We start from the raw sequence: 11,093 nt of genomic DNA on the forward strand, positions 1-11,093 counted from the left end.
CAAGATTCCTGATAAGCGATGAAGGTACGCACTTCATTAATCACATCATTTCTAAATTACTTGCAAAATATAATATTAGGCACAAGATCGCTATTTCCTACCACCCATAAACAAACGGTCAAGTGAAAGTATCCAATCGAGAAATCAAATCTATCATGGGGAAAGTTGTTAATGTAATGCGGAAGGACTGGGCACAGAGGCTGGATGAAGTGCTCTAGGCCTACAGGACTGCTTATAAAACCCCTATAGGTATGTCTCCATACTTTCTTGTATTTGGAAAAGNCACAGAGGCTGGATGAAGTGCTCTAGGCCTACAGGACTGCTTATAAAACCCCTATAGGTATGTCTCCATACTTTCTTGTATTTGGAAAAGCTTGTTACTTACCTTTAGAGTTGGAGCACAAGGCGTTTTGGGCAGTTAAGAAGCTAAACATGAACTTGGACTCTACAGACACTCAATGCAAACTTCAGCTCAGTGAGCTTGAGGAGTGGCGATTGAACGCGTACAAGAACAACAAGCTATACAAAGAGAAGACAAAGCGTTGGCACGACCAACGCATCAGTAAGAAAGATCTTGTTGTTGGCCAAAAAGTTATTTTGTTCAATTCACGTCTGCATTTGTTTCTAGGGAAGTTAAAATCCAGGTGGTTAGGACCCTTTATGATTAAGACAATCTTTCCATATGGAGTAGTGGAATTAACACGAGAGGATGGCACCAACGCATTCAAAGTAAATGACCAAAGAGTAAAGCCATACTTTGAAGATGGACTGGAACGTCAAAAGTCATCTCTTGCACTATGCGAAGCCAGTTGAGGCCCGTGTCGAAGCATCCTTGCATTTGCATTGCCATATATTCTAGGGACGCTTCCTCTGTCCTTGTCTTTTTGCATACTGTGTTTTAAAATGCATTTGGGTTTTTTGGTGTGTTTGTCTGCCTATGTTTTCAAGATTGATTGTTCTTTGTTTTTGCCATCATAAATTAGAAATTTTACTTGTTTTCTTTTTAAAAGTTGTGTATAATCGAGTTGGGAATAACGGACGCGTTAGACTCAAGTCTAACGCATGACCCAGTTGAAGGGATGCGTCTCGAGAATACAAAAGCACTCGAGTGCTTAGAAACCCAAGACGTCCTTTCAGCTTCACATTTATTACAGACGTCAGGCGCCACCTGACGTCAGCCCACTAAACCTCTCTCAGCCTATAAAACGATCGAACGATTCATTTTTTTGTTCTTCCTCATTTCCCTCTAAAGCTCTTTAAAACTAAAAAGAAAAAAAACCTAGCCTTTCCATTTCCATCACCTCCGATCTACTCAAGCTTATCTCCAGCCACAATGTCGTCTGCTTCAGATAGTCAGAACCAGACCATGAGCTTTGGGAATGACTCGCCGATAAGTTCCTACTCTTCCTCGTCTGTTTCTCTTTTGCCTCCCCCAAGCCCTAAAAAAAATCTTCAAACCCTCTGTCCAATCCAAACCTATGCACGGCGGAGCAACCTCCTCCTCCTCCCAAAGGCTGTCAAAGCCCACCACAACACCCACAAAACTCCCTTCCAAAACCTTCAAAGCCATCGCTACCCTTCCGACCAAGATCTCTCAACCAAAATTCAAAACTACCCCTAAGCCAAAGCTCAAAACACCTGCAAAACCGATGCTACGTCTGTCATCTACGGCTACCTCTAAGCCCTACACCAAGCCCGCCCTACCACCATTCATTCCTAACATAACCCCAGTGGGTGCAATGCATGACCCACTTCTAGCCTACCTTTACAACTCCCCATCTCCAGCCGTGTGTCCACCGCCTCCACTTTCAATCCAACCTTAGCAACCATAAGATGAGTCGACTTAGACGCATCTAGCCAACCACCGCATTCGCCCATCCTCATATCCTCCCTTGGGATGCCTCATACCCCAGTGGGCACCCCTCCATTTACTCCACCCATATCCCCTTCTGACAGTCTTGCGTCAGAGTGTAACCCTGAAGAATTGGCTGAATTGGCTCGACTGAACGAACAGGAAGTATTTGGAGCCATCTAATGCATCACTTGAGTTAGACGAAGCAGCGCAATACGCTATGATGCTAGAGGCAGAATTAGAAGAAGAAGATAGAGAAGAAGATGGAGAAGAAGAAGATGGGGGAATTGGCCTAGACGCATCTCAATCACGCCAAACCAACGCGAATGATGGGCCTTTAAAATCAAAGAGAGTGACAAAGAAAAGGAAATTAATATTGGAGGAAGAAGATGAGCAATATGCATCCGGCCTTGAGGATGCAATGCATGAGAGTTGCTCAAGGCACGATGCATTAGAGAAGGACTTGGAAGACTACCAGCCCACGAGGCAAGGGCGAAAGAAGACGGCTCTCCAAAGGGAATTGGAGAATGAATTGAGAGAACTAGCAAGGGAAGCCAAAGAGCACGCTGCAGGAAAACGCAAGGTAACCGACGCGTTACCTAAGAAGACCTCGAGAAGAAAGCATCAGTTTAGTGATATACTTGTAGAAAAGGGCTTCTTTAGCATCAATTTAGTGATATACTTGTAGAAAAGGGCTTCTTTCCCGAGTGCCACCCACTGCCTATATACATAACAGAAACAATAAAAGCATTGGGGTGGAGTCAGTTCTGCATTGGGCACACACGTATTTGGCCTAGCCTCGTCCGCATGTTTTACAACAGCGAGTTTGACATGGAGAAGAACACAGCTTTTGTTGATGGGGTATTAGTGCACTTCTCAGCCGACAAGATCAATGAAGTGTTCAACATTGATAGTAATTCGGATGCGGAAGGTAATCGCATCTTGGAGCAGCCAACGCCAAGTCAATTGGAAGATGCATTAAGGACGGTAGCCAAACTTGGAAGCAACTGGCAAACATCTAGAAATGGAGCAAAGATGCTAGCCTCCAGGAACTTAACTCCAGATGCGAACCTATGGTACTATCTGATCAAAAGGAGCATCATGCCTACAACGCATGACGAAGCACTGTCAAAGGAACGCATCCTAGCTACCTATTGCGTCATGCAATGTATCCCTTTAGACGTTGAAAGAATAATAAGGGATCAGATCAAGGCCATCAAGACCAAATCGTGAGGACAACTATACTTCCCATGGCTGATCTGTGCATTGTGTGAACGCGGGGGCATCCCTCTGGGNAAGGCCATCAAGACCAAACCGCGAGGACAACTATACTTCCCATGGCTGATCTGTGCATTGTGTGAACGCGGGGGCATCCCTCTGGGAGATGATCATGAAGAGATTGATGGTTTGATAGATATAAAGTTAGTAAGGCATTTACTTCACGACTCGCCATATCAACCTGCCTTACCTACCAAGGAAGTGGCAGCCAAACCTCGATCATCCAAACGCGCCCCCAAACGAAAACGCGTCTAGATCGTGAACACAGTGATGAAGCTTCAGAGCATGAAGATATTGAAGTAGAGCTTGAACTTATGGAAGAAGAAGCGTGTCCAAGCCTCAACCTTACTATCCATGACTCACCATTGGCACCGCCAGAAGGGAGTCCTGATCAAACGCACCAAGAACAACCTCATATAGATCAAAACATCCCTTATTCTTTACCTTTGCCCCCACCAAGTCCAATTCCCAATTTTGTGCCTCTTCCAATAATCTTTGAACCAACTGGGTTAGGATCGAGCAACGCAGCAAATTTCGAAGACCCAGTTGGAAGAAATGAAGAACCAGCACCACCTCAACGCAGCGCTGACTTAGAAGAGTAGAAAACTTTTATCAGTGATCAGCTCAGACCATTGGCCGCGTCCATCGAAGGACTTCAGCAACAGAATCGGGTTCTAAGAGATTACCTAAGGCAGCAAACACGAAGGATGCAAGACCAATTTGTTTATACAACGCAATACATCAATCAGGTCTTGGTTGTAATGTTTGCTCTGCCTTCACTGCATGGCCATCTTAGAAACCCTATGCGCTTTATGGATGAAGACCCTGGAGAAGAATGCAGAGATGACGTGCTAGCACAATAGAGTTTTGGAGTGTTGGGTTAATTTTGTATTCTGATTTAATTGATGTTCTTTTGTATTTGCTTGATTTGTTTGCTTACTTCATGTGAATCTATAAAATGAGAAATTCCTATCATTTTGTTCCTTGCGTTTGACCTTAGCATACTTTATTTTTGTTCTTTAGATATTTTCTAAGTCTTGTGCATTGCCTGACCTCAATGGTATCAACTATATGAAATCTATAAGTATAGAGTAGGCGTTAGGAAAATCAACAAGGCCTGAACTTCTCTAAAAAGACTAAGTTTACTTTCTAATGCATGCAAGCTTCAAGTCTTAAACTCCTTTTGGACTCTCAAAGCCTTTTTGAAATTTTGTTTCTCTTTTAGCAATGAGGATTTAGCTCGTCTCCAAATTTGGGATGAGTATAGCTCATCTCCAAATTTAGGGATGAGGGAAATCCAAGTTAAGACGCATCAAACAAGTACATCATAAAGAAAAGGGAACAAAATAATAAAAATGTTAAATGCAACTCCTCTGCCATTTCTTCAAAAGAAAAACCTTAAAATGGCATGAGTTAAGTTGGAAAAGGAACTTAGCCATAGTTGGATGCTCGCATGACACCCGTGGGGGCAAGCCAAAACGAAGTTAAGTCTCCTAGACCAACGCGTCCCATAGAACTCCTCTATCTTGTCTAAAGAAAATATAACTTGAAATGCATGAATATTAGATATGAGTTTAGTTTTGAAGGGTTCTCACCCGTAGTTGAATGCTCGCATGACACCCGTGGGGGCAAGCCAAAACGAAAGTGGGATACCTAGAACAACAAATGGGTAAGTGAATTCATAATTTTTTCTTTTTATCCGACATTTATCTTAAAAAGAACATCTAACGCATTGCTGGTTTAGAAAAGACGAGAATGTTTTGAGAAACGAAAGGAGTTGTTGATAAAAGGCCTGCTGCATCTGAAACTGAACATTAGTCCTTTTTAGAAAAGAGTCAATCTGAGTTGCATTTTCCAAACTCTTGTCTCAAACTTATGACTGAATATGATAAGAGGCGAACTCTGCACACCTAAGACAAAGGAGATAACAAAGAATTATTTTGGAATGCTTGAGGACAAGCATTGTTCAAATTTGGGGGTGGTGATAACTTGTAGAAATACAAGTTATCTTTGCTCTTAAGTTGGAACAATTAAGGTTTTTAATGATAAATTCTCCTCATTTTTAGAAGAAACGCATGGATTTATTCAAACATTAGCAAACTCATGCAAAAGAAGTTTTATTACTAAATATCGTGGCATTAACGCATTGTATTGTAGGATCTTTACAAAAAGCTAACGCATAATCAAGAAGGTTCCGCAGGGAAAGCTTTAACGCATGGGCCATGCATCAGAGGGAGTTCAACGCAGAGAAGATTCATTGATCCAGGCTGATTGTGTCACATCACCATTTGCAAGTATGGGCACCTGCAACAGGCGGCGTCTAAAAATCTCCCGAGAGTCAGGCGGCTGACCAGGGTATGGACTTTAATGCTGACCAGGGTATGGACTTTAATGCTGCCCATTCACCAAGTGGACATGACTAACACCTATAAATAGATGAAGTCCCTCCAGAGTTCGTAGAGTTAGAAAATTATTTAGTTAAGAAATTATCAAGATCCATACTCTCTATAATTAATATAGTCATAGTTTAAGCTTTGTTGTGGTGCCAAGACAATCAGAAAGGTTGAGAACCACCACCATCCCTGGTCAGGGAGTGAAGGAACCCAAGCTTGAGAAAGACATTTCGTCCTCTTCTTATACAAGTGATTGTACACAATAGAATTGAGCCAAAGAGATACAAGAAATTGTACTCTGTGGCTTGACTCAGTTCCTTTCATCTCATTTATTGCTTCCATTTCATTTTATTGAATATTGCTTTTTGTAAAGACAATTTGCCTCTTTATAAAATTCATATATTTGATCCATCTCATTTTGCCATTGTTTATTTCTTGTTCATGTTGAATGCATTTATACTTTATGCAAAATCTCATTTCAAATGCTTAAGCTGACTTGATCAATTGGTAAAAGCATCTTTAACTTAGATTATTCGAGAGAATAACTAAGCTGCAATAAGTAGGACATCTAGTATAGCTAGAGATAGACTTACTGGTGTCTATTGCATTCTGTGTTAGACGCATGCATCCTAGAGATAGGTTTTGCATTTTATTCGCATTGAGGTGTTGAATAAAGTCTAACACATAAATAAAAGATAAAAAAATCATCCAATCTCATCCACATTACATTCTGGTTTGTGTACATTCATTTTAGACCGACACATCCATTTACATTAAACTCCATTTTCGCATGATCCATCACTCACCACTCAACTCTTTTGTATCTTCTTGCACAGGCACAACATTTTAGTGTAAATAAAATATTTCTCTCATTTATTTAGGAAAACCCCTACAATAGATACAATGCAAGGTCTGCGTTTGTTTAACTGAATCCCTGAGTTCGACCCTGGGCTTGCCAGGAACCTAAATTAGATTTACACTTGGGTCTGGTTTAGGAAAACTTGAACGTCATAAGAAGAAGTGTTGTGCATTCTATTGCATCTCTCCAATGCACTAACGCATTACAAATACTTAAACGCATCAAAGCATCAACGCATCACTTATACTTAGAAATTATTCTTCCAATTTATTTTATACAATACACTCCTAAAGTGAATCACGATAGCAACGAACAAGTTTTTGGTGCCGTTGTCGGGGATTTAGAAACAAGAATAACCAGAAATTTCATTTGTATCTGTTGTAGGAACACTTCGGTTGAGGGAGTATTACAAGCTAAGCCTAAGCTTGTGAACGTTTATGAGCAGGGAGAGCACTCCTGAACTCATATACGACCCCGAGATTGAAAGGACCTTCCGACGTAGGTGTTCACACGAGGTTTCCAGAGAAATGTGTTTCGTGGAGTTGAACTTAAGTTGGTGTTGATGTTGGAGTTTATTTGATGTGATGTGGTTTGATCTTTAATATTTGATCCTCTGATTCTCTCTCAGTTGGGTGAATATGCTTGACTTGGAGAAGGAAAGCATCGAACGTTCTTGAAGCAGAAGTCTTGGAAGAGTATTTGTGTCTTCAAAAGGTCTTCTGCTTTATAGAAGTGCAGCTTCAGGAGTCTTGGAAGCTTGAAGTAGAAGTCTTGGAAGCGTATTTGTGTCTTCAAATGTCTTCTGCCTTATAGAAATGTAGATTCAGGAGTCTTGGAAGCTTGAAGTAGAAGTCTTGGAAGAGTATTTGTGTCTTCAAAGGTCTTCTACCTTATAGAAGTGCAGCTTCAGGAGTCTTGGAAGAGTATTTGTGTCTTCAAAGGTCTTCTGCCTTATAGGAGTGCAGCTTCAGGAGTCTTGGAAGCTTGAAGTAGAAGTCTTGGAAGAGTATTTGTGTCTTTAAGGGTCTTCTGCCTTATAGGAGTGCAGCTTCAGAAGTCTTGGAAGCTTGAAGTAGAAGTCTTGGAAGAGTATTTGTGTCTTCAAGGGTTTTCTGCCTTATAAGAGTGCAGCTTCAGGAGTTTTGGAAGCTTAAAGTAGAAGTCTTGGAAGAGATGTATCTTCAAAGGTCTTCTGCCTGAGTGCACCTTTAGAAGTCTTGGAAGAGTATTTGTATCTTCAAAGGTCTTCTGCCTTATAAGAGTGTAGCTTCAGGAGTCTTGGAAGCTTGAAGTAGAAGTCTTGGAAGAGTATTTGTGTCTTTAAAGGTCTTCTGCCTTATAGGAGTGCAACTTCAGGAGTCTTGGAAGCTTGAAGTAGAAATCTTAGAAGAGTATTTGTATCTTCAAAGGTCTTCTGCCTTATAGGAGTGTAGCTTTAGGAGTCTTGGAAACTTGAAGTAGAAGTCTTGGAAGAGTATTTGTATCTTCAAAGGTCTTCTGCCTTATAGGAGTGCAGCTTTAGGAGTCTTGGAAGCTTAAAGTAGAAGTATTGGAAGAGTATTTGTGTCTTCAAGGGTCTTCTGCCTTATAGAAGTGTAGCTTCAAGAGTCTTGGAAGAGTATTTGTATCTTCAAAGGTCTTCTTCCTTATAAGAGTGCCGCTTTAGGAGTCTTGGAAGCTTGAAGTAGAAGTCTAGGAAGAGTATTTGTGTCTTCAAAGGTCTTTTGCCTTATAGGAGTGTAGCTTCAAGAGACTTGAGAGTCCTCTGCTTGTTAGTGAATTCTCTCTGGGTCTTCTGAGTGTAGAAAATGTTGCCTTTACAAATGAAGAGAACTTCTCTATTTATAGAGTTCTCAGGTGGGCTTCGTGGGCTTGGTTGTTCCATCGGCCTGACCCTTGGGCCCAATTAGTTAGTTTTGGGCCTGATCTGGAATTTGGGTCCAATTCAACTTTTTTTTGTAGTTTGAACTTTAAGCCCAAATAGTAATATCAAATTAGACCAATTTAATCTCATCTGATTCATCCGCGTGACGTCATAGAAATTTTCTTCAATTCAATTCGAGACATGTGTCAACTTCTAATTGGACCTAAATAGAAATTCGTCGTTAATTTAGCAAACGACGTGGTGACTTGTGATTGGTCCAAAATTTCTCATTCAATAGTAGGAATCGATCTAATCGTCGTCGAAGGTTGAGGTAGCAATTTCTCAGTCAATAGAACAGGCAACAAGAAATGGCGGAAGAATAAGCAAATCAGCAACTAGCTCAGTAACTAGCTCATGCTGCACAGAATCCAATCCTAATGGTGAATAGCAGCACGCGTCCTATGAGAGAGTACGCATCCCTTGTACTGTATGATTTCTCTCCAGGAATCATCTACCCAATGCCAGACGGGACCAGATTCGAGATGAAATCTGTAATGCTCCAAATGCTTCAGACTGCTGGACAATTTGGAGGTGGTTGTGGCGAAGATCCTCATGCCCACATTGAAGTGTTTACTAGAAATGTGTAATTCATTTGTGATTCCTGGAATCACCCTAGAGGCGATCAGGCTATCTTTGTTCCTCTATTCTTTGTGTGATGATGCAAAGCAATGGGTGAGCTTACCGAAACCTGATGAAATCACCACCTGGGAGAAGTTGGTGGAAAAATTTATGCAAAAATACTTCCCATCTACCACCAACGCAAGGAGGCGTTGAGAGATTATGAACTTTGAACAAGAAGAAGTTGAGACCTTAAGCGCATCATTGGAGCGTTTTAAGGGATTGGTCAAGAATTGCCCAAACCATGGACTACCTCTAACTATTCAAATGGAGACATTTTATGGAGGATTGAATAGAGCATCACAGATGGCAGCAAACGCAGCAGCGGCTGGTGGACTTATGGACAAATCTTACACTGAGGCTAAAGAGATATTAGACCGCATTGCTAAACACAACATGGAATGGGTGGACGATACGTATGATGGAAGAGCTGACAGGAAGAAGAGATCTCAGAACGTTAATTCTATCGATTCTAATGCAATAGCCACACTTTCTGCTCAAGTGGCTATGATGACCAGCCTTCTGCAGAACATAACGCTAGGAAACGCATCAAATCAGCAGAAGGTGAATCTGGTAGAAACGTTCGGGAAACCTATGGTTCGCTGTATGGGCTGTGGAGATCCTCACTCCTATGCGGATTGCCCACAGAATCCTTATTTAGTATGTTTCATTAAAAACAACCCGTTTTCCAATACATATAATAATCCTGGATGTATTATCAGAATCCTTATACATATTTCTTGGATAGGAGGAAATCATCAGGAGCACCACCCAAGGGCGAACCAACAGCAAAGGAATGGACCGCCGCCCGCATTTCAACAAATGCATCAGCCACATCAACAACCCTTTAATAGAGGAGGACATGCATCGAGCTCAGGATCTCTGCTTGAGAAACTATTGAAGGAATACATAGCCCAGAATGACGTGTTGTTGAAAAGCCAAGCGTCGTCTATTAGAAACTTGGAAATCCAGGTAGGGCAGATAGCGAGTGAGTTGAAAAACAGGCAGCCTGGAGTTCTACCTAGCAATACTAAAACACCTAGGAATAACAATGGGAAGGAGCAATGTCACGCGGTGACGTTGCGAAGTGGAAAATCTCTTGAAGAAAGAAGAATGAATCCAAGAAATAGCAGTCCTTCAAAAAAATGCATCACACATTCAATGGATCAAGAAGAAAGAACGCTTGGGACTACAAGCCATTCAGAACCCAGTACGTCTAATGCGGGAAAGCCTGAGGTGCCGCTGAATGCACCATTCCTTAGCATCTTGATGAAGAAGAATGATGAACAACAATTCAAGCGCTTTCTTGAGCTCCTAAGGCAGTTGCATATCAACATTCCACTTATAGAGGCCTTGTAGCAGATGCCAACATATGTCAAATTTTTTAAGGACATTTTGACGAAGAAAAGAAGAGTCATGAGAAGGAAGTAATCGTGCTAACGTAGGACTGCAATGCGTTAGTAAGCAACAATCAACCAAAGAAGCAGAAGACCCTGGGAGCTTCACAGTTCCTTGCTTGATAGGAGGATTGGATGTGGGTCATGCGTTGTGCGATTTGGGAGCTAGCATTAATCTCATGTCACTCTCAATTTTTAAGAAACTAGGAATTGGCGAAGCACAACCCACTTCTGTTACTCTTCAGCTTGTTGATAGAACAATTATGTACCTAGAAGGAAAGATTGAAGACGTTCTGGTAAAGGTTGACAACTTCATATTTTCAGCTGACTTTATTATCTTGGACTATGAAGCAGATAGGGAGGTACCAATTATCCTTGGATGCCCCTTCTTAGCTACTGGGAAAGTTTTAATTGACGTGCATAAAAGAGAATTAACTATGCGCGTAGATAATCAAGAGCTGAAGTTCAATATGCTCAACACATTGAAGTTCCCAGATAGTGAAGATTGTTAACTTAACAGTATTGAGTTGCCTGAAGAAGAGACCCATGTATGTAAGGTCCTCACGTTGGAGAATATTTCATCAGCTTTGTTGATTACCATTCAAGGTATGGGCATATTTGCCTAATGCACCAAACGTACGAAATATTCGAGAAGTTCATAGAGCATAAGGCTGAGGTTGAGAACCAATTAGGTAAAAGGATTAAAACACTTCGACCAAATCGAGGTCGTGAGTATATGGAATTGGAATTCCAGAACTATTTGATTGAACAT

The 11,093-nt window shown here is 41.3% G+C and overlaps 2 protein-coding genes and 1 non-coding gene across 3 annotated transcripts; 2 read left to right on the forward strand and 1 right to left on the reverse strand.

The window, feature by feature from the left end:
- The first annotated feature begins 342 nt into the window (after positions 1–342).
- LOC120067384 lies at positions 343–813 on the forward strand. The gene has a single exon (XM_039018953.1). It carries the CDS (start codon positions 343–345, stop codon positions 811–813), a length of 471 nt encoding a protein of 156 aa, XP_038874881.1.
- Positions 814–9,071: 8,258 nt separating this feature from the next.
- LOC120068638 lies at positions 9,072–9,175 on the reverse strand. The gene has a single exon (XR_005479275.1). It is a non-coding gene; the product is annotated as a small nucleolar RNA R71 (small nucleolar RNA).
- On the forward strand, positions 9,087–10,283 carry LOC120067385. The gene has a single exon (XM_039018954.1). The coding sequence runs from the start codon at positions 9,087–9,089 to the stop codon at positions 10,281–10,283; it is 1,197 nt and encodes a 398-aa protein (XP_038874882.1).
- The last annotated feature ends 810 nt before the right edge of the window (positions 10,284–11,093 follow it).

Source organism: Benincasa hispida, chromosome 12 (genome assembly GCF_009727055.1).
Source record: "Benincasa hispida cultivar B227 chromosome 12, ASM972705v1, whole genome shotgun sequence".
Classification (NCBI taxonomy): Eukaryota; Viridiplantae; Streptophyta; class Magnoliopsida; order Cucurbitales; family Cucurbitaceae; genus Benincasa; species Benincasa hispida.

Excerpts from the sequence above, each read along its gene's own strand:
- LOC120067385 (XM_039018954.1), top strand. The coding sequence starts at position 9,087 with ATGAACTTTGAACAAGAAGAAGTTGAGACCTTAAGCGCATCATTGGAG.
- LOC120067384 (XM_039018953.1), top strand. The coding sequence starts at position 343 with ATGTCTCCATACTTTCTTGTATTTGGAAAAGCTTGTTACTTACCTTTA.